This window comes from Oncorhynchus kisutch, linkage group LG25 (assembly GCF_002021735.2).
Source record: "Oncorhynchus kisutch isolate 150728-3 linkage group LG25, Okis_V2, whole genome shotgun sequence".
In the NCBI taxonomy this organism is placed as follows: Eukaryota; Metazoa; Chordata; class Actinopteri; order Salmoniformes; family Salmonidae; genus Oncorhynchus; species Oncorhynchus kisutch.
In genome coordinates this window covers 6743046-6769706 of record NC_034198.2, presented here as the reverse complement: position 1 = coordinate 6769706, position 26661 = coordinate 6743046, and the positions used below count along the sequence as shown (strand labels likewise).

Genomic DNA, 26661 nt, shown 5'->3' with positions numbered 1-26661 from the left:
AGGCCAAAGAGTTCAATCTTGGTTTCATCAGACCAGAGAATTTTGTTTCTCATGGTCTGAGAGTCCTTTAGGAACTTGTTGGCCAACTCCAAGCAGGCTGTCATGTGCCTTTTGACTGAGGGGTGATTTCCATCCACTCTACCATAAAGGCCTTATTGGTGGAGTGCTGCAGAGATGGGAGAACCTTCCAGAAGGACAGCCATCTCCACAGAGGAACTCTGGAGCTTTGTCAGACCATCGGGTTCTTCGTGGTTCCAAACTACTTGATTTTTAAGAATGATGGAGGCCACTGTTCTTGGGGACCTTCAATGCTGCAGAAATTATTTGGTACGCTTCCTCAGATCTGTGCCTCGACACAATCCTGTCTCGGAGCTGTACCTGGTTGTGAGGCCAGTTGGATGTACTGCACTCCCTCAAAACTTGGGAAATCTGTGCCATTGTGTTTTTGTGACAAAACTGTACATTTTAGTGGCCTTTTTATTGTGCGCATGTGTAATGATCATGCTGTTTAATCACAGCTGTCAGGTGGATGGATTATTTTGGCAAAGGAGAAATGCTCTCTAACAGTGATCTAAACAAATATGTTCACAAAATTTGAGAGAAATTAGCATTTTGTGCATATGGAACATTTCTAAGATCTTTTATTTCAGCAAAATGGGACCAACACTTTTAGCATTTATATTTTTGTTCAGTTTACTTCATAGAAAATCTACAGGCCTTACTGTATCAATATGTCAGACATAGGACGCCAATAATTCACCTTTACTTTGACCTGTTTTATCAGGCATAAACTGGACATGGTGTCTTGTGGCAAGGCCACAGTGCGCATACAGAAGGCCATCTGCAGTGGTTTCTTCCGGAATGCAGCCAAAAAGGATCCCCAGGAGGGCTACCGTACCCTCATTGACCAGCAGGTGGTGTACATCCACCCCTCCAGTTCCCTGTTCAACCGCCAGCCTGAGTGGTGAGTCTATACCCGTGGGGGTTATAGGCATAGTCTCAAGTTTACATTGACATTCGTCAATTGTTACTCGTAAATGTTTTTGACATCCTTGCCTCTATGTAGTAGAGTCATTGTATAGATCAAACATTTTTGGAAAGTAAAGAGTACTGTATAAGCTTATAGACTGATAGTTTTTAAATATATATGATCAGGCAATAGAGCTCCAGAAATGTTAAAAACGTGCTCTTCTGTACACTAATTTCCCCCACTCCTTTCATCCCCATATTGCCAGGTTAGTGTACCATGAGTTGGTGCTGACCACTAAGGAGTACATGAGGGAGGTGACCACCATTGACCCACGCTGGCTGGTAGAGTTCTCGCCGGCCTTTTTCAAAGTGGCCGATCCCACGCGTCTCAGCAAACAGAAGAAGATGCAGCGCCTCGAGCCCCTCTACAACCGTTACGAAGAGCCCAACGCTTGGAGAATCTCCCGTGCCTTTCGCAGGAAGTAGAGGTGTAATCCCTATACCCTTACACACAGGCTCACACCACAGCAGGAGAGAGAGGGAGACTGTCCTTGACAACTGGTTGAGAAATACCCCGTCCATTGTTCCTTGCTGTGTTCCTTCTGAGTCATTTGGCTTCATGGTCAATGTCAGTTAACTTACCTCCCATCAGACAGATAATCAAAAGTGCCCATATATTACCAAAAAGTTTTTTTTGTCCAATGTATAAATGATCTCAAAACAGAACATTACGGATTCCCTCAAAGAAAATTACCATTAAGTGATAAGGAAGGAGACTGGACACTTTAAGTGGGCAGTAATCTGATCAGTCAGTGGAAGTCTGTCTGTTTATGAGGACACAATAGTCTAGAGGTCTCATGTAATATAGTTTATATCTAGGGAAATGGATCGGACTTTGATTGTGGTCAACAATTACCAGATCTGTGGTTTTATTTAGATGGCGAATATGTAAGCGAACTGAAATGAGTGATATCTAAATGACCATATTAAATATTGGATGGTCTCATGTCTGCTGATTTTGTCTTGTTGCTGTTATAATTAAACTGTCTTGGTCCGCCAATGATGGGAATGGAAAGTATAGTACAGACAAGTTACAGAATTGGCCCTTGCAGAACTACCAGCAAAAGTCAACTGATTTTAATTTATGAATGTTCAGGTGTCCCATTACAGCTGTGTGCAGATACAGTGCATTTGGAAAGTTTTCAAACCCCTTGACTTTTTCCACATTTCGTTACGTTATAGCCTTATTCTAAAATGGATTAAATAGTTTTTTTCCCTCATCAATCTATGCACAATACCACATAAGGACAACGCAAAAACAGGTTTTTAGAAATGTCTGCACATTTATATAAAACCAAAATAATCTGAAATATTTAGATAAGTATTCAGACCCTTTACTCACCACTTTGTTGAAGCACCTTTGGCAGCGATTACAGTCTCGAGTCTTCTTGGGTATGACGCTACAAGCTTGGCACACCTGTATTTGGGGAGTTTATCCCATTCTTCTCTGCAGATCCTCTCAAGCTCTGTCAGGTTGGATGGGGAGCATCGCTGCACAGCTATTTTCAGGTCTCTCCAGATATGTTTGATTGGGTTCAAGTCTGGGCTCTGGCTGGGCCACTCGGACTGTGTTGTCTTGACTGTGTGCTTATGGTCATTGTCCTGTTGGAAGGTAAAACCTTTGACCCAGTCTGAGGTACTGAGCACTCTGGAGCAGGTTTTCATCAAGGATCTCGCTGTCATTTGCTCCGTTCATCTTTCCCTTGATCCTGACTAGTCTCCCCTGCCGCTGAAAAACATCCCCACAGCATGATGCTGTCACCACCAGGCTTCACCATAGGGATGGTGCCAGCTTTCCTCCAGACGTGACATGACGCATGGCATTCAGGCCAAAGAGTTCAATCTTTGTTTCATCAGACCGGAGAATATTTTTTGTCATGGTCTGAGAGTCCTATAGCACCAGTAAAGCACCCCCGCACCATAACACCTGCTCCTCCATGCTTTAGGGTGGGAAATACACATGCCGAGATCATCCGTTCACCCACACAAGTCTCACAAAGACGCGGCGGTTGGAACCAAAATTCTCCAATTTGGACATCAAACCAAAGGACACATTTCCACCTGTCTAATGTCCATTGCCTGTGTTTCTTGGCCCAAGTAAGTATTTTCTTCTTATTGGTGTCCTTTTAGTAGTGGTTTCTTTTCAGCAATTTGACCGCAAAGGCCTGATTCACAGTCTCCTCTGAAAAGTTGATGTTGAGATGTGTCTGTTACTTGAACTCTGTGAAGCATTTATTTGGGCTGCAATTTCTGAGGCTGGTAACTCTAATGAACAGAGGTAATTCTGGGTCTTCCATTCCTGTGGTGGTCCTCATGAGTGCCAGTTTCATCATAGTGCTTGATGGTTTCTGCGACTGCACTCGAAGAAACTTTCAACTTTCACATTTTCCGTATTGACTGTCCTTCATGACTTAAAGGAATGATGGACTGTCGTTTCTCTTTGCTTATTTGAGCTGTTCTTGCCATAATATGGACTTGGTCTTTTATCAAATAGCCCTATCTTCTGTATACCACCCCTACCTTGTCACAACACAACTGATTGGCTCAAACGCATTAAGAAGGAAAGAAATTCCACAAATTAACGTTTAAGAAGGCACACATGTTTATTAAAATGCATTCCAGGTGACTACCTCATGAAGCTGGTTGAGAGAATGTCAGGAGTGCAATGCTGTCAAGGCAAAGGAAGGCTATTTGATTTGTTTAACACTTTTTGTTTACTACATGATTCCATATGTTATTTCATTTCATGTCTTCGCTATTATTCTACAATGTAGAAAATTGTAAAAATAAAGAAAAACCCTTGAATGAGTAGGTGTTCTAAAACTTTTGACCAGTAGTGTGTCTTAAAAAAAAAAAAGAGAATACATTTGCAAACATGTTTTCGCTTTGTCCATTATGGGGTATTGTGTGTAGATTAATGAGGAAAACATTTATTTAAGTAATTTTAGATTAAGGATGTAATGTAACAAAGGGGAAGGGGTCTGAATACTTTACGAATGCACTGTATTAGGAGTGGAACAGTCTGACCTATAAGAACCTTCGTAGTAATCACATTTCCTAGTTCACATAAGGTGTGACCACTGATAATGTCAGCATGTGATGTCGGAAATGCATGTGCTCTTTTGTCAACGACTTTGGGAGAATCTCAATTGCATACTCCTCGCGTACTCCCCTCAAAGCCTATTGGATGAGAAAGCCAGAGGACAGAGGACTCGAGTAGTATGCAATTGAGAGTCTGCCATAGACTGAAGTTAGATTAACTGATTTTCATGCTCATGATCTATACTGTAAATTACTCCATGTGTTGAAATAACACCCATTCTCCCTCTGTGTAGCCATTCCAAATCTGTCACAATGTTATCAGAGAAAGAATATATGTCTTGGCACAGAGTAGTAGTAATATTGTGTCTTTATTAAGCAATCTCTTTAACCACAGTCATGTGTATGGATTAAATAGGCCTCAGAAGTGAGAGGAATGCAGCTGTTAAAAACTCAAAGAAACACCATAGCCTTTTTATATACAAGTGAATGGGGTGGACATGTGCAATAGGTGCCGGGGCCGGGGTAGACAACTAGATTAGATTCAGACGCGGGACAAGCGGATGGTCGGGGATCCCGGAACATAATCATTTGTACGCTGCAAATTGACCACAACTAAGCCCAAAAAAGAGAGATTGTATTTGAAAAAAACAACTTTCATACCTTGATTACATTGAGACATTATCACCTCTTTTTATTTGTGGGAATACTTGGGAACAAATGTCCTAAATGAAACACATTTTGGGCTGAATTCCAGGTGATGTTAGTCTTTGACAAAACGAAAAACTTTTGGAGGCCCCGCCCCCCAAAAAAACACTTGTCGGTCGGTTTTGGCCCACGGGCCGCCTGTTGCCAACCCCCCCGACAGAGAGGATAGCGGGTGGAGTGGGGTGGTGGCATTAGTACATGTAACCTTTGGAGTAGGGCTGGGTGCCCATGTTTGGTGGGGCTTGTTCACTGGGATAGGAGGCCCCCTCGTCCATGTGGGACAGGGGCACAGTGTCCTCCTCGTTGACGTAGCGCTCAAACTCTGCCTTCAGGCTGGGCCGCTGGTTGTCGGGGAAGGCCAGGGAGATGAGAGCCTCGGGCTCGCACACAAACTTGTAAACATAGCGCTCCCCTGCCACCTGCCAATACGAAGGAAAGGAATTCCTTTGTTGGATATGTTCATTAGTCGGTGTCGTAATACTAATGCAAGTGTGTGTAACAAATCTAATCAAATAAATCCGATATACACATTAGCCATTTAATGTAAAACATTGCTTCTAAATTAAATGGAAGAGCCAACCATATGATCGGCAGACCCATCGCTCTGAGACACATTTGATCTACTGAATAAAGCATATTGTACAGCTAGGTTTATAAATGCCTTTAGTTTGTACCTTTTGCATAATGCCCTTCTCGTAGTAATAACGCAGGGAGCGGCTGAGCTTGTCATAGTTCATGGCTGGACGGTTCTTCTGCATGCCCCAGAGCCTGGCCACCTGAGGAGAGCGGGAACGAGAGAGGGGGAGGGAGGGAAGAGAGCAAGAGGTGGTTACATCTGGGACTGTTCAGCTCCAGGCCCTCTGGTCTTCACGGGTGAATGAACACACATTAAAGGAGACGAAGTTTTAAGCATCTGCCAAAGGACACTCCTATTATATTATTTTATGGATTGAGGTCAGATGGAGTGAGGACCTGTGTATATTTTCATATATTCTATATTCATTTAGCAGGGGTGGCACACCGCGGCTTAATTGTTGTTTGGGGCTATATATGTATTTTTGCAGAGACGCACTTTCAAATGGATAGTCGTTGGCTCAATGGCTGGAAGTCTATGGGAACAGCTAGCATGTCATTGCGCAATGGAATAGCTAGCATATAACTGCGCTAACGCTAGTAGTAATCTTAGCCTCCGGCCACCACTGAAGAAACAAATCCTAGGGGAAAAGCTGCTGGGGCCAATATGAATGAATTCCAAATAATTTGCCCTGTAGGGAACAACACCATTTTTCTCCCTTCTGCCTGCAAATCTCCAATGCCACCACTAGGGGATCCTCGGTGACCAGTTTTGAGGCTCTTTCTCTCTGAGTTAACTGGCTCATCATATCAAAAGCCCCCACATGTGGATTCACTTCCTTTTTATATAACCCATCACCACTTTAATGCAACCAGAGTCCCACAATGTGCGCAGTGAAATGACCCTGGTGCCAGGTTGTCATAGAGGCAGCATCGTGAAATATTGTCTCAACCTCAAGTTGAACTCCCCACTGACAGCCTGCTAATTCCAATACCTACGAAATGTCTCACATCTCCAAACGAGACCAGAATGGAACCGCGCCGTCTGAGATGTGTGTTGATGACAAACAGCCTGGTCACTATAGGAAGACTTGAGTGTGGATAGAGGACACGTTGAGAAGGCGTAGTCGACTCCTGACTTAGGGGATTAGGGAATGCTGATTTCCCTGAGCAGACTACTCTCTCTGATCCTGAGTGGATACTCAACCTTAGCTGCTCTTGTAGTATGAATTATTTATGTACAGTAGCCAGATAATGGAAGTATCATTGTGTATCAGAATGTTTTCTAAATGTCTTGTAAATTCAGTTATCTGTTTGAGTAAACTTCAAGTCAACAGCTCAACTTCAAAAGCATCTCTCAACCAGTCCATTTACTTATAGGTGATGTGTAGTGAATATGAGGTGATGGAGCTCATCTTCCATTTTGTGTGTGTATCTCCTGTTATTACGTGTGGTAAATAATGCATGGAGGTTAATGGGCAACTGGCAGTTTAGATCAGTGCACGGCCCCAGAGATGGTTTAGAAGGGTGGAGGGGGGAGCAATATCAAACATTGAAACCTTTTTCTAGAGAAAGCTCAATCAGCGTTAAAGGGGCAATCAGTGCTTGAAACCATAAAGTGTACTCCTCTCCCCTGTTTCGGTAAAAAGCTGGGGTTGGAGAAATCCAACCACTCTCAAATTCATCGACAGAGCTATGGACTTACCGTCCATGATATCAAAATGATAGTGTTAGCCATGTTTTGAGGCTATAGACCCACATTAAAAAAATACTACAGTTTACTATAGAATACTACAGTACTTACTATAGAATTATGTAGTAAACTGTAGAATACTATACTAAACACTAGTATACCTATAACATGTGTAGTACTTACTAGAGAATGTTGTAGTATATTGTAGAATACTATAGTAAATATACAGTATACTACTTACCACAAAAACACTACCGTAATGTTTGCAGAAACACGACAGTAAATCCTAAAGAAATGTCTGCAAAAACACTACAGTATTTAATTTGCATATACCCTGCCCATTCCCCTCCCCATATCCAAATTTGTGCCACCCATAAGTGAGAAACCTAAAAGCCAATTATAGACCATATATTGTGTTCCCTACAGGTTATCAAAAGAGCAGGAGCTCTGAACTGTCCGTTTAGACCTAAGTTCTACCCAGCTACAGATTGGGAAAATTAGCTCTTTCAAGTATTTTGTCCAGTAGGTTTTCTTCGCTATGTCAAAGATAATAAAACAAAAACACTATAGTAAATACTACAGTAATGTCAGCAAAAACTCTACAACAAGTACTACAGTCCATACTACAGTATACCATAATACACTATAGTATATACAGTGCCTTCGGAAAGTATTCATACCCTTTGACTCATTCCACATTTTTGGTGTTACAGCCTGAATTCCCCCAAAATTGTGTCACCCATCTACACACCTTACCCCATAATGACAGAGAACATGTTTTTAGACATTTTTGCTCATTTATTAAAAATGAAATACAGAAATAGAAATATTCATACCCATTTGCTCTAATGCTCATAATTCCTTTGATCATCCTTGAGATGTCACTACAACTTGATTGGAGTTCACCTGAGGCCAATTAAATTGTGAAATGATTTAGAAAGAAACACACCTGTCTCTAAATGAGGTCCCATAGTTGACCGTGCATGTCAGAGCAGAACCTAAAGTCCAAGGAACTGTCCGTAGTTTCCGAGAGAGAATTGTGAGGAGGCACACTGTATATCCTTGGTCCTTCGTACAAAATGAATTGGCTGAGATGGGAGAACTTGCCAGAAGGAAAACAGTCTCTAAAGCACTTCACCAATCTGGACTTAATGGGAGAGCGGCCAGATGGATGCCACTCCTGTGAAAAAGGTACATGAGCACGCCTGGAGTTTGCAAAAAGGCACGTGAAAGACTGAGAGCATAAGCTAAAAGATTCTGTGGTCTGAATGCAAAGCGCCCACCTAACACCATCCCTACCGTGAAGCATGGTGGTTGCAGCATCATGCTATGGGGATGCTTTTCGACTGCAAGGACTGGGAGACTGGTAAGGATAGAGGGAACGGAATGGAGCCAAATACAGGTCAACCCTGGATGAGAACCTGCTTCAGAGTGCAAATGACCTTAGACTGGGGCAAAGATTTACTTTCCAACAGGACAATGACCCCATGCATCCATCCAGCAAATCTGGAATGGTTTCAGGACAAGAATGTGAAAGTCCTATAGTGGCCCAGACTTGAATCACATTGAAAATCTGTGGAAAGACTTGAAAATTGCTGTTCACCACCGCTCCCCATCTAATGTAACAGTGCTTGAGAAAATGTGCTAACATTTCTAAAAACATGTTTTCACTTTGTCATTATGGGGAATTGTGTGTAGATGGGTGAGATTTTTTTACATCCATTTTGAATTCAGGCTGTAACAAAACTGTGGAATAAGTCAAGTGATATGAATACCTTCGGGAGGCGCTGTGCTACAGTTTTTTTCTTACTACAGTATTTATACTGAACAGAAATATAAATGCAACATGTAAAGTGTTGGTCCCATGTTTCTTGATCTGAAATAAAAGATCCCAGAATTTTCCATATGCTCAAAAAGCTAATTTCTCTCAAATGTTGAGCACGCATTTCTTTACGTCCCTGTTAGTGAGCATTTCTCCTTTGCCAAGACAATCCATCCACCTGACAGGTGTGGCATATCAAGAAGCTGATTAAACAGCGTAATCATTACACAGATGCACCTTGTGCTGGGGACACCAAAAGGAATTTAATGTTCATTTCTCTACCATAAGCCGTTTTAGAGAATTTGGCAGTATGTCCAACTGGCCTCACAACTGCAGACCACATGCCAGGTCGCAATTGTAAATGAGAACTTGTTCTCAACTTGCCTACCTGGTTAAATAAAGGTAAAATAAATCAAATGTAACCAAGCCAGCCCTGGACCTCCACATCCGGGCTTCTTTACCTGCGAGATCGTCTGAGACTAGCCACCCGGACAGCTGATGAAACTGAGGAGTATTTCTGTCTGTAATAACTCATTCTAGGGAATAACTCATTCTGATTGGCTGGGCCTGGCTCCCAAGTGAGTGGGCCTATGTCTTCCCAGGCCCACCCATGGCTGCACCCTTGCCCTTGTCATGTGAAATCCATAGTTTAGGGCCTAATTTGTTTATTTCAATTGACTGATTTCTTTATGAACTGTAACTCAGTAAAACAATTGAAGCTGTTGCATGTTGTGTGTCTTTTTATGTTCAGTATATATTCTAGTAAACTGTAAATACTACAGTAAAGTCTGTAAAGACACTACAGTGAATACTATAGTATTTAAACATAGTATACGATACACATTCTTTCATGTGGGTAGTGTTTAAATTTTTTTTTTTTAACAATTACTTTGTTTACAAACATTGGAGTAAAACGAGCTTGTATTTTGGGTTCTGATGTGGTACGACAGTTGAACTAAGTTCATGAGGCGTTTATAAGTTAAATGATTCAAGACTCAATGGGTCCATAATCATTCATTTATAAGCCCAGAACGGAATGTAGCAACTGCAGATTTCCCCTTTACATGACCCTGCAACACATATAGCAGGGGGGACTACTTCTGATGGTCAAGCCTTCTTTCTTAACAAAGAGAAAAGATCCCAATTTGGGAGATGCCATTACAAGGCACACTCCGCATGAAATACCTCTTATGTCTGTCTCTGATCTCCCAAACAAGCGAACTTAGCCTTGTTCTAACGGTTAAGCCTACTTCTAACAATTCTTTCCAAAGAGGACGTGCTACATTTTGTTTTACAGTAGATATAGTTCCGCTAGAGATGTCATTACTGTCGTTCTAGTTACTCTAGATCTCCACTTGTAGGTTGGGCCTTACCTCCTCAGGCTCGATGAGTTTGAACTCCATGCCGCGGCCGGTCCAGGCGATGAAGTGGGCGTTTCCCGGGTCATCCAGCAGGGCCACCAGGAACTGCCAGAGCTGCAGGGATCCCCGGCGCTGGTAGGGGGCCCCATCACGGAACACACTACCCGCCTCCTGCTTCACCTCACCTGGAGAGGAATAGGGACACCGGAGGTTGGACTAGGCTGTAGGCTCAGGCTGGTTTAAGGAAGTAGGCAGCTACCATTGACATAAGACCGCTACTAACAAGCATGGTAATGTGGGCAAAGCTTGTTTACCATTACTAATAGGATATGGATAAGACTGTCATTTTGGGTTGAGTCCAATCAATGGCTGTCTTGACATGCTTAAGACACTGTAGTAACTGCAACCATGTGAGGGAGAGTTGATTATCTTGAGAGTCAGGGTGATGGTGCATTTCCACTGAGGATTTACCCCAGTGTTTTACTCCAAATTATCCTATTTTTTGGGGGTTTCCATCTATGCGGGCCGGTACCCGTGTCTCACTGGGTCACGGCTCCAGCGGATCTGCTTTAACTTCAAGGGAAGGCCCTGGGTACTTTTCAGCTTTCATTTACATAGCAGCGGCTAACTGTGAACTTTATTTAACACCTTCTCACAAAGCAACAGTCTTGAATGATGCAGAGGTTGTTGCTTCTGCTCGCCGCGAGTCTTTAGTTTGCCACCAATGCTCCTTATAGGACACATCACTGCACTCTATACTCCTCTGCGAACTGGTAATCTCTGTATACCCGTTGCAAGACCCACTCGTTGATGCTTATTTATAAAACCCTCTTAGGCCTCACTCCCCCCTATCTGAGATATCTACTGCAGCCCTCATCCTCCACATACAGTGGGGCAAAAAAGTAATTAGTCAGCCACCAATTGTGCAAGTTCTCCCACTTAAAAAGATGAGAGAGGCCTGTAATTTTCATCATAGGTACACTTCAACTATGACAGAGAAAATGAGAAAACTAAATCCAGAAAATCACATTGTATGATTTTTTTATGAATTTATTTGTAAATTATGGTGGAAAATAGGTATCTGGTCAATAACAAAAGTGTATCCCAATACTTTGTTATATACCCTTTGTTGGCAATGACAGAGGTCAAACGTTTTCTGTAAGTCTTCACAAGTTTTCACAAACTGTTGCTGGTATTTTGGCCAATTCCTCCATGCCAGATCTCCTCTAGAGCAGTGATGTTTTGGGGCTGTTGCTGGACAACACGGACTTTCAACTCCCTCCAAAGATTTTCTATGGGGTTGAGATCTGGAGACTGGCTAGGCCACTCCAGGACCTTGAAATGCTTCTTACGAAGCCGCTCCTTCGTTGCCCGGGCGGTGTTTGGGATCATTGGCATGCTGAAAGACCCAGCCACGTTTCATCTTCAATGCCGTTGCTGATGGTAGGCTTTGTTACTTTGGTCCCAGCTCTCTGCAGGTCATTCACTAGGTCCCCCCGTGTGGTTCTGGGATTTTTGCTCACCGTTCTTGTGATCATTTTGACCCCACGGGGTGAGATCTTGCGTGGAGCCCCAGATCGAGGGAGATTATCAGTGGTCTTGTATGTCTTCCATTTCCTAATAATTGCTCCCACAGTTGATTTCTTCAAACCAAGCTGCTTACCTATTACAGATTCAGTCTTCCCAGCCTGGTGCAGGTCTACAATTTTGTTTCTGGTGTCCTTTGACAGCTCTTTGGTCTTGGCCATAGTGGAGTTTGGAGTGTGACTGTTTGAGGTTGTGGACAGGTGTCTTTTATACTGATAACAAGTTCAAACAGCTGCCATTAATACAGGTAACGAGTGTAGGACAGAGGAGCCTCTTAAAGAAGAGGTCTGTGAGAGCCAGAAATCTTGCTTGTTTGTAGGTGACCAAATACTTATTTTCCACCATAATTTGCAAATAAATTCATAAAAAATCCTACAATGTGATTTTCTGGATTTGTTTTCTAATTTTGTCTGATATAGTTGAACTGTACCTATGATGAAAATTACAGGCCTCTCTCGTCTTTTTAAGTGGGAGAACATGCATAATTGGTGGCTGACTAAATACTTTTTTGCCCCACTGTACAACACCCGTTCTGCCAGTCACATTCGTTAAAGGTCCCTGAAGCACACACTGGGTTGCTCGTCTTTTCAGTTCGCTGCAGCTAGCGACTGGAGCTAGCGACTGGAACGAGCTGCAACCAACACTCAAACTGGACAGTTTTATCTCAATCTCTTCATTCAAAGACTGAATCATGGACACTCTTACTGACAGTTGTGGCTGCTTTGTGTGATGTATTGTTGTCTCTACCTTATTGACATCTGTGCTGTTGACTGTGCCCAATAATGTTTGCTGCATGTTTTGTGCTGCTACCATGTTGTGTTGCTACCATGCTGTGTTGTCTTGTGTTGCTGCCTTGCTGTGTTGTTGTCTTAGGTCTCTCTTTATGTAGTGTTGTTTCGTCTGATATTTATATTGTATATATTTTTATTTTTAATCCCAGCCCCCCCCCCCCCCCCCCCATCCCCGCAGGAGGCCTTTTGGTAGGCCATCATTGTAAATAAGAATGTGTTCTTTACTGACTTGCCTGGTTAAATAAACGAAATAAAAAAGTGTCACACTCCTGATGGAAACGCAGTAACACTAGAGGCACCATGAACATAAAACAGTGGTGACCCACTGGTGTGGGGGTAAGTCTAATTGGATAAGCACCGTATGTGTGGGAACTTGGGGCAAGCCGCTGTAAGTAAATGGTGCTCTAACGCAGTGTGTTTCGCCGGTTCAACCTGTGCAGTAGCCCTCAGACTCTCCCCTCACGTCAATCACCCCCAGCGCACAATGGGAAACCGACTGTCACCTTGCTCTCCATGACACAGGAGCCTGGTCCCTACCTCACGCACGGGGAAACAAAACCCGCTAACTCAGCTCCATCCAAGAGCCTGTCACGCAAAAAGAAAAAACTCTAAAGCTTATTGTTCAGTCAGCGACACTCTATCTGATACGATTGGCACTTATAGTGTGCTGATACCAAACGGAGAGACACGTGATGTGATTGAATGGATTCTGTTCCTCTCCTATGGAGAACGGACAGTGGACACCCTCAGTGCCATCACCCATAACCATTATCTGATCTCAGTGACACCTATTGAAGTGGATTGGAGTGTGCAAGTTTTAGGCTCTGTGTCTTGAGCTGACTCCTGGACAGTCGATAGCAGGTTGTAAGGCTCACCTTCGAATTTCTCCGGAACGACGCAGGAGTCATTTTCAAAGAGATAGCCTGTAAAACAAGACAGGTGTTATAATTAGTTCCTCAAGTTGTCCTGTGTGGCTTTAACTTGTATGCCAAATCTTGAATCACATTGTGGCAAAATGAATGAGTATGAAAACGGTGAATTTGCCCATGACACATGTTGAAGTGGTTGAGAAGAGAACACTCTTTATTGGATGTGCTTATCCACTTCAACACAAAGGAGTAGAGTACTTCGTGAGAAGGGGAGGATTCCTTCATGTAAATATCTCAAAAGGTCCTTTTGTTTTCATATTTCATTTGAAGTGTTTAATACTCTGATGATCCTAAGTAATACAGTCTGTTTTGGGAATGGCTGTTCAAGGGCAGTTCCTGAGTTCTCACTTGTTTAAGAAATGATCCTGGACAATAACTAGAATGGTGTGACAAACAAAGGGAGTGAAGAGGAGGAGTGTTTTTCTTTTCTCAAGGAAGAATACACAGGCTTTTTCCAGTAGAAATGTTTATCCAGAGATCCTTGAGGCAGGAAAAGGGGCCAGAGCCTCTGCCAATGGAAACATAGCGACACCTCCGGTTAGCCAATGGAAATACGGACACTGGGCCGGTTAGCCTATGACCGCAATGCTACAGCCAGTAGCAAGGCCTCATTTAAATAAATAAAAAATGGGAGAGGGAGATTCGGTGCATGTAGTATGCCCCTCCCATCTACAGTGCAATAAACCGGGGGCACAGACTTTTGGTAATATGGCATGAATGTAAAAAAAACACACACAAAAAACATACTGCAGTCATAATGCATTATAACATTAGTCATACGTGTCTATGAAGTATCTATGAAGGGTTTATACGTGCTTCTGAACAAGTCATAATTCGTATAACCAAGTTACCAGAGTTTTTGCTTACCTTCATTGTTGTGCTGGGGGTTGGGGTACCCCTCGTTGTGGCGGTACACTGAAGGACATCCAGGCACGTCTATAGGACAGAGACACAGGCATACACCTATTGCTCAATGCAGTGTGAACTTTTTCAATGTACAGATGGGTTTTCTTCCTCAGTCTATAAATACCAGGCCAATATCCACATGGAGAGAGAGAGTATTAAATGTGCATATTTTTGGTTTGATCGCCTCTAGCCCTGCAAGGACAAAACTTTCCTTCGTCATAATATCACTTGTCCTCTAAAGTATTTTTAAGCCATGAGTAAGCACCTAGTGGGGAGCAGCAGTATAGTGTAGTACAGTGGTAGAGAATGGTGAGTCTGCGGTGTCGGCACTCTGCCCATCAACCTGGCATTAGTAATACACAGGTCCGTAACTGGACACACCCTGACAACCAGCCACACCGCAAATGGATGAGATCTTTATATGTCAATCAATCCCTAATCAAATCATTTAATCACATTTCTATTTCCAGAAGTTGTATAAATTGAAAACCTCTCTCATCCGGGGTGGGTGGTGGATGTTTCTCCTTGTTGCTAATGGTTGTGGTCCGGTTGGTGACGACCTGGTCTCATCTCATATACAGTATAGTGTATGTGTGCCTGTGTGAGTGAGTGCATGCGCATGCATCGGTGTGTTTGTTTGTATGAGTGGCCGAAGGGCAAGAGCAGGCAAAAGTGGGTGAAGCTCTAGTCTCCTGCACCTCAGCAGTGTGGTGAGTTTGGTGACTCACTCCTGGGGAATTCAGTTGCAGTGCCGTGGCTCTGATAAGATGTCACTGGGGGAAATCAGACTCTTCATTCCCGGGCCAGCACTCTATCACACTGTAAATAATATCACTGCCAGCCAGTGATGGGGAGATTTGGGGCGATAGCACCAGTGTCATTTGTGTGCTGGCTGGTGTAGCTAGCTTTAGTAGGCACACATTATTTTACGAAACGGAAATGTAAATGTGAAAAAGACTTTATTCGCAAGCCTGAACCACATAACTGCCTAAGGCCTAGTGGCGCACTTATCTATCATTCTGATTTGATTTGGTCATATTAGGACTATGAGGTCCTTGTGATAGAATTTCTGAACAGGCAAAATAGCTGGCCAGCTCTTATTTGTGGCACAACACTCAGGCAGGACCACCAGCCCCCTCAAACTCCTCCTCCTACCAACAGAGTCCAGTTTATCCACAGACATCCTTTTTTTCTATCAGATTCCTTCAAGCACCAAGTTGAACTTTCTGAGCAGTATCCGGCTTCTATCAAAACATATAAAAGTCCCAAAGAATTTCAATCGTCGGTCTTATTGTATTGAGATGTATGCTGGTTTCAGCGCTGGGAGGCTCACTTTGTAGCTGTGTTTGTCCACTGTGCCCATAAGACCCAAGGGAAACACAACAAAGACAGCTCTGCTCCCAGTTGACTGTCACTTATATGCACAACATCCATGCCGTATGTCCCTTATACACCGTATTGCATTTCCAGCCCTTGTGTTTGCATCCTAGCACTGCTTAAAGGGAACCGCCAGGGCTTTGGGGCTGTGCTGTGGTGGTAGGGCTGGTTCTCAGTTTGTTGTTGCCAAGGCCCATAGCTACCCCCACCCTCTCCTTCCCCCTCCCCTCCACATCCCAGCCAGTGAGAGGTTCGGGTTACTGCGGCCACGCTCATTTTTCCATTATGAGTTCATCTGCCTGCAGAAAGAAAGCCGCTGTTGCAACCCAACACCCCAGAGTGCTCCACTGGGGACTCTAGTCTTTCCAGTGCCCTCCATTTTCTCAATGAAATTCCTCTGCCTTCCTTTCGGTGAGACGAGCGAGCGGCGAGAGGGAGTGGGGAGGAGTGTAGAGGAGGGGAAAAAACAGAATTACAGACCAGAGTCAAGACCTTTTTTGCAAAGTGTCAGGGAGTTGAAAGGAGGAGTTTGGAGGTAGGGAGGGGGTAGGGAAAAGTCTGTTGTAGATATAGAAGTGTCTGCTTTTGGACATTTTATTCTAAGGTTAGCCATACACAGGTTGGCTCAAAGGAACTTTTGTAGGACCGAGAACAAAAGCCACAAAGCAATATGTACATAACCTTCCAATGCGTAGGTAATTGGGTTGTATACATCCTACGTTCTACAGAAGGCCTACATGTTCTTTTGAGTGACATAGGATTCGTTTGGGTATGTTTTGCAGTGTTCGGGTGTGTTGTGATTTGTCAGGGAGGAATGATGCTCAGTGACTTCCATTAGAGATTAGCTTCTCTAGCTTCTCTATTCATTATAGATAGACTATCTATACTAAAGGGAGTGTTTCCATTCAAAACATTCTCATACTGTATCTCTGTCATTCTGCTCTCAGGCCCACCATGATTGAATTACTCACCAGGCTCATAGGTGTAGTCAGTTGGCTCCTGCTTCACCATCATGTGGGCAGGGGGGAACCTGTGAGGATGGGGATGGGAGTTTTGGGGTTGGTGAGGTAGGTGCCTTGATCCATGCCCTGGCCCAGGCCCGTGTCCTTGTCCTGCCATGTGGGCTGCCCTCTCATACAGAGGGTCCAGATACTCCTGCTTGAAGCTCTGCTGCAGGTAGGGCAGACAGGGTTCTGAGTGCTGCCGATGGTAGCCACCCCCGACACCACCACCACCTCCACCCGGTCCTCCACCTCCTCCTCCACCGCCACCACCTCCGGCTGGGGCAGCGTGCATTCGCTGGAAGGCCTGCCCTTGGGGGGGGAACCCTTGGGGGCTCATGTCTGCTGAGGGGGCCTGATACCTGGAACTGAGAGAAGGGAAGAGAGGGCAATGAAAAACTATCAGTATCAAATCGAACTTTATTTGTCACATGCGCCATATACAACACCGTGAAATGCTTACTTTACAAGCCCTTAACCAACAATGTAGTTCAAAAAAGAGTTAAGAAAATATTTAGCAAATAAGCTAAAGTAAAAAATTATAAAAAAGTAACACAATAAAATATCTATAACGAGGCTATATACAGGGGGTACCGGTACCGAGTCAATGTGCGGGGGTACAGGTTAGTCAAAGTAATTTGTACATGTAGGTAGGGGTAAAGTGACTATGCATAGGTAATAAACAGTGAGTAGCAGTAGTGTAAACACAAATGGGTGGGTGGGGGGTCAATGTAAATAGTCTGGGTGGCCATTTGATTAATTGTTCAGCAGTCTTATGGCTTGGGGGTAGAAGCTGTTATGGAGCCTTTTGGTCCTAGACTTGGCGCTCTGGTACCGCTTGCCGTGCGGTAGCAGAGAGAAGAGTCTATGACTTCGGTGACTGGAGTCTTTGACAATTTTTTGGTCTTTCCTCTGACACTGCCTAGGATATAGGTCCTGGATGGCAGGAAACTTGGTCCCAGTGATGTACTGGGCCGTACACACTACCCTCTGTAGCGCCTTACGGTCAGATGCCGAGCAGTTGCCATACCAGGCGGTGATGCAACTGGTCCGGATGCCCTCGATGGTACAGCTGTAGAACTTTTTGAGGATCTGGGACCCATGCCAAAACTTTTTACTCTCCTGAGGGGGAAACGCAACCACGAGCACCGCACTGCCGGGTCTCTGACATCCTCCCTATAGGCTGTCTCATCGCTGTCGGTGATCAGGTCTACCACTGTTGTGTCATCAGCAAACTTAATGATAGTGTTGGAGTTGTGTTTGGCGACGCAGTCGTGGGTGAACAGGGAGTACAGGAGGGGACTAAGCACACACCCCTGAGGGGCACCAGTGTTGAGGATTAGTGTGGCAGATGTGTTGTTGCCTACCCTTACCACCTGGGGGTGGCCCGTCAGGGAGTCCTGAATCCAGTTGCAGAGGAAGGTGTTTAGTCCCAGGGTCCTTAGCTTAGTGATGAGTTTGTGGGCACTAAGCTAAGGGGTTTGTGTTGAACGCTGAGCTGTAGTCAATGAAAAGCATTCTCACATAGGTTTTCCTTTTTTCCAGGTGGTAAAGGCCAGTGTGGAGTGTGATTGAGATTGTGTCATCTGTGGATCTGTTAGGGAGGTATGTGAATTGGAGTGGGTCTAGTGTATCTGGGATAATGCTGTTGATGTGAGCCATGATGTGAGTGCTTCAGGGCGGTAATCATTTAGGCAGGTTACCTTCGCTACCTTGGGCACAGGGACTATGGTGGTCTGCTTGAAACATGTTGGTATTACAGACTCGGTCAGGGAGAGGTTGAAAATGGCAGTGAAGACACTTGCCAGTTGGTCCATGCATGCTTGGTAATCCATCTGGCCCCGCGGTTTTGTGAATGTTGACCTGTTTATTAAAGGTATTGCTCACATCGGCTACCGAGAGCGTTATCACACAGTCGTCCGGAACAGCTGGTGCTCTCATGCATACTTTAGTGTTGCTTGCATTGAAGCGAGCATAAAAGGTATTTAACTCATCTGGTAGGCTCGCGTCACTGGCAGCTCGCGGCTTGGTTTCCCTTTGTAGTCTGCAAAAGTTTTCAAGCACTGCCACATCCGACAAGTGTCAGAGCCGGTGTAGTATGATTCAATCTTAATCCTGTATTGACGCTTTGCCTGTTTGATGGTTTGTCTGAGGGCGTAGCGGTATTTATTATAAGCGTCTGGATTAGTGTCCTGCTCCTTGAAATCGGCTGCTCTAGCCTTTAGCTCCATGCGGATGTTGCCTGTAATCCATGGCTTCTGGTTGGGATATGTACGTATGGTCACTGTGGGGATGACGTTGTCATTGCACTTATTGATGAAGCCGATGACTGAGGTGGTATTCTCCTCAATGCCATTGGATGATGGTAGCTAGCAAAACAGTCTTGTAGCATCCGCGTCAAAGCACATTATTACCCACCAAAGCACATTGTCACCCACCAAAGGCATGCACTTTTTTGGCACAAGTTTAAGTATTTCGTACAGTACAGGGGGTAATACCTGGTGTTCATGGGGTAGTTGTTGTGGCTGGGCAGTGGCTGGGAGGCAGCAGGGTGGTTCATGTTGTAGGCCATGTTGTCAGGCCTTCCACCAGCGCCTCCGACTTGCTTGGGGGAGTAATGGTGCTGCATGGGGGACATGGGTGTCCCTTGGGTGCAGGAGCTCTTATTTGGTCCTGGGGCCCTCTTCTGCTCGTAGGCACTGGAAAAAAACACACACAAACATGGTTTATGAATCCCAATGTGGTTTATGAGCACTACCATGGCATCAGTAGTAGGCCCTAGCATGAATAATACAGGTCAGTAAGCCAAACTGGGCTTATGGAGGATGGCTGTTTTGTAGATACTGGCGTTGTGGTCAATAGCTTGTGGTCACTCTCTTTGCCGCACTGACTTATGCCTGATAATTGACTGGAATTGGATGACTATTGACTTGCTATGGACCGTCTAACTCTAAAATGTTTGTAAACGGGCCATAATTAGCTGTGTACTATACAGTGGCAAGACAAACTATGTGAACCCTTTGGAATTACCTGTATTTTTGCATAAATTGGTCATCAAATTTGATCTGATCTTCATCTAAGTCACAACAATAGACAAACATAGTATGCTTAAACTAATAACACACACATTATTTTATTTTTCTTGTCTATATTGAGTACATCATTTAAACATTTACAGTGCAGGGTGGGAAAAGTATGTTAATCCTTGGATTTAATAACTGGTTGACCCTCCTTTGGCAGCCATAAATCTCAACCAGATGTTTTCTGTAGTTGCGGATCAGACCTGTACAACAATCAGGAGGAATTTTGGACCATTCATCTTTACAAAACTGTTTCAGTTCAGCAATATTCTTAGGATGTCTCGTGTGAACCACTCTCAAGGTCATGCCACAGCTTTTTAAATCAGGTTGCGGTTAGGACTCTAACTGGGCCACTCCAGAAGGCACATTTTCTTCTGTTGAAGCCATTCTGTTGTTGATTTACTTCTGTGTTTTGAGGCAGTGTCCTGTTGCATCACCCAGCTTCTGTTGAGCTTCAATTGGCAGACAGATAGCCTTACATTCACCTGCAAAATGTCTTGATAAATTTAGAAATTCATTTTTCTGTCAATGATAGCAAGCTGTCCAGGCCCTGCAGCCCTAAACCATGATACTCCCTCCACCATACTTTACAGTTGGGATAAGGTTTTGATGTTGCTGTGCTGTGCCTTTTTTTCTCCACACATAGTGTCATGTGTTCCTTCCTTCCAAACAACTCAACTGTAGTTTCATCTGTCCACAGAATATGTTGCCAGTAGCGCTGTGGAACATCCAGGTGCTCTTTTGCGAACTTCAGACGTGCAGCAATAGTTTTTTTGGACAGCAGTGGCTTCTTCCATGGTGTTCTCCTATGAACACCATTCTTATTTAGTGTTTTACGTATCTTAGACTCATCAACAGAGATGTTAGCATGTTCCAGAGATTTCTGTAAGTCCTTTTAGCTGACACTCTAGGATTCTACTTAACCTCATTGAGAATTCTGCTCTGTGCTCTTGAAGCCACTCCTAGGGAGAGTAGCAACAGCGCTGACCTTTCTCAATTTATAGACAATTTGTCTTACCGTGGACTTATGAATATCAAGTCTTTTATAGATACTTTTGTAACCCTTTCCAGCTTTATGTCAGTCAACAATTCTTCATCTTAGGTCTTCTGAGTTCTCTTTTGTTCGAGGCATTGTTCACATCAGGCAATGCTTCTTGTGAATACCAAACTCAAATGTTGTGAGTGTTTTTTATAGGGCAGGGCAGCTCTAACGAACATCTCCAATCTCGTCTCATTGATTGGACTCCAAGTAAGCTGACTCCTAACTCCAATTAGCTTTTGTAAAAGTCATTCGCCTAGGGGTTAACATACTTTTCCCAACCTACACTGTGAATGTTTAAATTTTGTATTCATTAATAGACAAGAAAAATATAATAATTTGTGTGTTATTAGTTTATGCACACTGTGTTTGTCTGTTGTTGTGACTTGGATGAAGATCAGATCAAATTTTATGACGAATTTATGCAGAAATCCAGGTCATTCGAAAAGGGTTCACATACTTTTTCTTGCCACCGTTGTGCTGACATGGGTACCTGGCGTAAGGGCACTGCTCTCCATTGGGGTAGGTGAAGGTCTGCTTGTGGCTACAGGATTGGCTGGGGTCGGAACCTGGGCTCTGTGGTTCCTTCTTGATGGTGACTGGCGGGCTGTGGAATGCCACTGCTGTAGAAGAAACAGAGACCCGAAAAGGAGGTTGGTGCACATGGATCATTTTCTTTTCCCCTCTGTGGTGTTGTCAAGCTCAAAGGCTAAGCAAATACTTCTGATCCACACAGGAATCTCTAATACGAGCCAGAACACTCAAGTGACAGTCAATTGAAAACAAGGGATGCAGACAGACACATCTAAACACACGTATAACATGTGCGTACACACATTCCCGCAGTTCATTTGGAAGCCGTTGGTGTCCTCGCCCACTTTCTGTCCTCTCCTCCAGACACAACACCAGCCATAACATCCTATGTACCAACACAAAGTCAAGCCAAACCTAAACAACGACACTGGCCAAGACACTGTCTTTAGATGAGCAAAAGGCAATGTAACACTTTGGTCAGCATGATGTTTGACTGAGACATAATACATTCTTTATTTCCTTGGCAGACAATGTTATATCATTTTTGGTATTTCAGTTAAGAACTTTCTTTTCCAAAGGGAAATGGCTAGATACAATGTTTTGTCTTGGTTTAGTTCTTCGTTTGCAAACATTCTGACGCTTCTTTTCTGCACAGTCTATATTTTTTTTCGTGTCCAATCCAAACTCCACCTAAGACGTCTACTTTCTATCAAGCTCCTCTCTTGGTGAGGACCTTTGTCTAAAAGGCCACACAAATCACCAAAAGTGGGGCTTCAAACTGTGCCGAGAATGTGTTTATTATGTGAGGGGAGGTTTTCACCGACTGTACAGCACAGGATGTTTTTCTGGCCCTGAGAGGGTAAACAGCAGCAGCTGTGCACTTCCAGCTGGTGAGGCCTGTGTGTGTGTGTGTGTGTGTGCGTGTGTGTGTGTGTGTGTGTGTGTGTGTGTGTGTGTGTGTGTGTGTGTGTGTGTGTGTGTGTGTGTGTGTGTGTGTGTGTGTGTGTGTGTGTGTGTGTGTGTGCGCACTGTGTGTGACTGCAGTGGGTGTGGTGCTGACAGAACAGGCCCCGCTGAAACCCGAGACCAGGTAATTACGTACTGTCTGTATCCCATTCACAAAAAGGGAGGAGAAAAATGCAGCGACTGACTGTAAAAGGCTGCGAAAGGACCTTCTACAGCTATTCAAAGAGAGCAACACAGTAGAATAGAAGGCTAGAGAGGAATGGAGAGAGGCCAAAAGAGAGAGACAATCGGGGAGAAATGTAGACAGAATGAAAGAGACTGAGAAAGAGAGAGAGAAAGCGACACACAGCAAGGCAGGCAGGCAGACAGACAGAAAGAAAGACAAAAAGACAGGCAGGCAGACAGACAGAAAGACAACAAGACTGGCAGGCAGACAGACAGAAAGAAAGACAAAAAGACAGGCAGGCAGACAGACAGAAAGAAAGATAAACAGACAGGCAGGCAGACAGACAGAAAGAAAGACAAAAAGACAGGCAGGCAGACACAAAAAGACAGGCAGGCAGACAGACAGACAGACAGAAAGACAAAAAGACAGGCAGACAGACAGAAAGACAGACAAAAAGACAGGCAGGCAGACAGACAAAAAGACAGGCAGGTAGACAGACAGAAAGACAAAAAGACAGGCAGGCAGACAGACAGACAGAAAGAAAGACAAAAAGACAGGCAGGCAGACAGACAGAAAGACAGGCAGACAGGCAGACAGACAGCATGTAGAACAGAGGGAATCTAATTATTTTAGTCTCCCCTCCTTGACAAACCCGGGCAGGTGAGGAAGTGTTGGCTTTAGAGTGCGATCAGAAAGGATTAGCAAGTATTTACCCAGATTTCCCACACAGACACATTAAGATTGCAGCACTCCAAATCCCTCTGCTCTCTTCACTTCTCTTAATACCCAGGGCGGCACATGACTGACTGACTTTCGAATACGTCTATGAGAGTGTGGGATGTGTTTGTCTCACATATTGACCCTCTCACTTTGTGCCACACTTATGAATGGCAAACAATCCATGGTGTGTAGTGTGTACTGTAAACAAGTCCAGGCACAATGCAGCCCAAGTGGAGCAGCTAATATGATTGGCAGACATATTGCCTTTTGATGTGGCCCCACTTCTGAGGACAGCCTCAGAACATGTTTAATTTCAGAACCTGCATACTGCTCTGAACAGCATCGAGCCAAGAGCATGGGTCACTGTTTGAGAATGAAGCACAGCACTGTTCAATAGTGAATTGGTGGAGATTTGTCTGTCAGGATCTACAATATTAATTACTCTTGTAAATGAGCACGGGATGGCTGTGAGTGTGTGTGATTGCTGCTGTTGTTGTCTGGCACGCTTCCTCAATTAGCAGAAGTTGGCTGACTTCCCCGTTAACGAAGCCCTAATGAATCAAATGATTTATTAAGCCCAGGATCAAAGGATGGGAGACATTGGATTACTCTCCATCCCTTGATGCTTATAGAAATATCCCAAAATTCGAGCATATAAATTGTTTCAGTTGTTTTTGATATCTTCTCTGGCCTGGCAGCGCAATGGTGGCACCAGCTTCCCCCTGAAGCTAGGACAGCAGAGTCCCTGCCCATTTTCAGAAGACTTCTGAAACTTGACGTCTCCAAAGAGTATCATAAATGAATGACACGACAGAAAAATTATGATTTATTTCAAATAGAAAAAGGTTGATTCCTAAAATGTGCGGTTTCAAAACGGGTTAACAAATGACGGTTTTACAAATCTTGGAAAAAACGTACATTATTGAGGTTAATCCAGTTCAAATTATATGAAATTTGCCGCCAAAGTTTATAAAGTAGTGGCAGTCATATAAACAGTTTGGACAGCATTGCCCTTCCCTGCTGGTTTCATTTTGGGACATTTGACCCCAGTTTACAGGCTCCGGTTTCTCTCTCTACAGCCCTGTTAGTAGTTGCATCACTTTTTCTCCAAGATCCTCATATTTTACTTCAAGGAGTTTTTTTCTAAGGGGGTGTGGTGAACTTAAACATAATGTACTGTATAATGGCCTAGAGAAGTGTTCAGTGTTCAAGTGTTCAGTTAAAGCAGAGAGGGGATGCGTGTGTCCTCTCTTAATATTCGGAATGGGTGTTGGGGGGGGGGGGGTGTATTATGTGAACACATCCTAATATCTCAACATCATTCGGTAGGGGGTCGGTAACCTTAGAGACGTTCACTGCTGATGCGCTTGTCTTATTCTCCCCACAAAATAAACGGAGTCGGGCTACAGGGCATGTGGAAAGCTTTCTTCTTGTGGTGAAAGTTGAACGTTTTTTCATCTTGTGTTTCCTCCTCTTTCTGATTTGTTTTTTTTCTTCCAATCTTTCGATTTATGCTTTCTCTTCGTGTCTCACCATTCACTCTCATTCTGACTACCCCTGTAGGTGGGGGTGGGGGGTGGAGGGAGGAGCAGGAGGACTTTACATATGTAAATGGTGAAGCCTTGGGGGAGGATGCAGGGTGAAAGGTGATGGTCATGGTTGAGTGCTTCAGGAAGTGACAGGATTATTATGGAAGGGGGGCACTATTCAGTCAACACCCACCACAAACAAAATGTCAGGACCGGAGACCTCCAACCCCTTCAACACTCCACCACACCCCCCCCCCCCCCCCCGCCCTCACAAAAGGGTGCTCAGCTGGAACACATGGGGGTACTAGTAGGAACTCCTCAGGACTGAGGAGCCGCCCGAAGCTCGTCTGAAATGGGACATTCTTCTGAGGCTTAAGACAGGAAGTGCTAAAGAAATACCTTGTCATAGCCATGCTACTACATTGTGTAACGCAAAGAGGAATTCAGGGTTCAGAGTGTTGCATCATCAAGAGACTTCAAGTTGAAAACCTAAAGTATCAAGAAAGAGTAAAATAAATAGGGTATCTATCTCGTCTCACTATCCTCTTGTGATCTTCAGTTTGTTCAGGATTCCAATCATAGCTTGGTAGCTAATGGCAATGATCAAACAAGTGGCAGCCAGCATTGAATGCCAGGTAGGAAACTCCCCTCCCCTGTAAACTTCTCCGTTTATTTTATACAGAGCATTTCCTACCATTAAAGGTTCTCCTCTAGGGGAATTTAAACCTGAAGTGAGAGAGGATCTGGAGAACTTTACATTGGGGTGTTTATCTCTAGGATGGGAAGTCTCTGGAAGTCTGCAGGCCGTGACAGCTTCTGTACTCGCCAGCCAGCCAGTGAGCTTCCCAGTGACTTAACATTCTGGTTCAGGGCCGATTCCAGGCACAAGCGACATAAGCGGTAACTTAGGTCCCAAGGCGGCTAGGGCCCCCCCCCCCCCCCAAAACTCAACTTACCGTTGAGAGTTAGAATAGTAGAATACACAAGTTCGACATTTGGTTGTGTACCAGTAGTCAGCAATGCCAGTCACTGGAAGTCACTCAATTAGCCATTTTAGCTAACAATTTTTAGATTGGTAAATTTGTCTTGCCAGCTATCTAAACTTGCTGCAATTATGGCTGAATACCGACTGGTCACATGCCCAGGGGCCCTGACCTCTAGGGAGCCACTATTGATTTGGTTAGTCCCTCTCACCTAAATATGATTAACATGGTATAAATCATGGTAAAATGTGTAGAATTGCAGGAAATTACTTTAAAAACATTTGTATTTTCACCGTCAAGAGGGGGGGGGGCACTAAAATGTTTGGCCCACGATGTGGGGGAGGGAGGCAATGTCAAATAGGGTGAATAGTATTGCAAACTACTGCCATAGGTAAACCATGAGAATGAATGTAGGTGTATTTCAACTGTCACAGGACTTTTCCTTGAATGTTAATGATATGGCAGTTCTTGCATTAGTGCATGACTCTTTCTAAAAAGCCAGAGAGAGAGAGAGAGACCTGGTCCCCCACTGGCTAATTGATCCCAACGATGACAGATCAATAAAAACAACAAGGATTATAATATCACAATGGCTCTAAAGGTTTTGAAAGGAACTAAATGGATTTCTGAGATATGTTATATAGCATTCTTCTCTCTGACTTTGTGGACTGGCTCAACAATAGTTTTATATGTTATGATGGCAAAGGTCAAAATATATCAAGATATGCTGCTTCACCTACACCTAATTCTGGCACCTTTTTTGTTGAAGTGATTCTTACTTTCAACTGGGCTTGTTGCCGCTGCTGTAACTTTCAACCCTATCAAGTA

The 26661-nt window shown here is 44.0% G+C and overlaps 2 protein-coding genes across 4 annotated transcripts in view; one reads left to right on the top strand and one right to left on the bottom strand.

The window, feature by feature from the left end:
* Positions 1–1979, top strand: part of LOC109870250 (ATP-dependent RNA helicase DHX8) — a 32024-nt gene extending 30045 nt beyond the window's left edge. For all 3 annotated transcript variants that reach the window (XM_031804486.1, XM_031804487.1, XM_031804489.1), the window contains 2 exons: positions 785–964; positions 1236–1979. In XM_031804486.1, the coding sequence (XP_031660346.1) occupies positions 785–964; positions 1236–1455 (400 nt within the window). In that variant the 3' untranslated portion in view covers positions 1456–1979. The remainder of the gene's footprint in view (positions 1–784; positions 965–1235) is intronic.
* Positions 1980–4420: 2441 nt separating this feature from the next.
* The window catches only part of LOC109870433 (ETS translocation variant 4-like), a 40795-nt gene continuing 18554 nt past the window's right edge, over positions 4421–26661 (bottom strand). The window contains exons 5-12 of the mRNA XM_020460945.2: positions 21429–21558; positions 19315–19515; positions 16787–17184; positions 14400–14468; positions 13479–13526; positions 10238–10410; positions 5451–5552; positions 4421–5195 (exon numbers count right to left, since the gene is read on the bottom strand). Coding sequence (XP_020316534.1) covers positions 4968–5195; positions 5451–5552; positions 10238–10410; positions 13479–13526; positions 14400–14468; positions 16787–17184; positions 19315–19515; positions 21429–21558 — 1349 coding nt within the window. The 3' untranslated portion in view covers positions 4421–4967. The remainder of the gene's footprint in view (positions 5196–5450; positions 5553–10237; positions 10411–13478; positions 13527–14399; positions 14469–16786; positions 17185–19314; positions 19516–21428; positions 21559–26661) is intronic.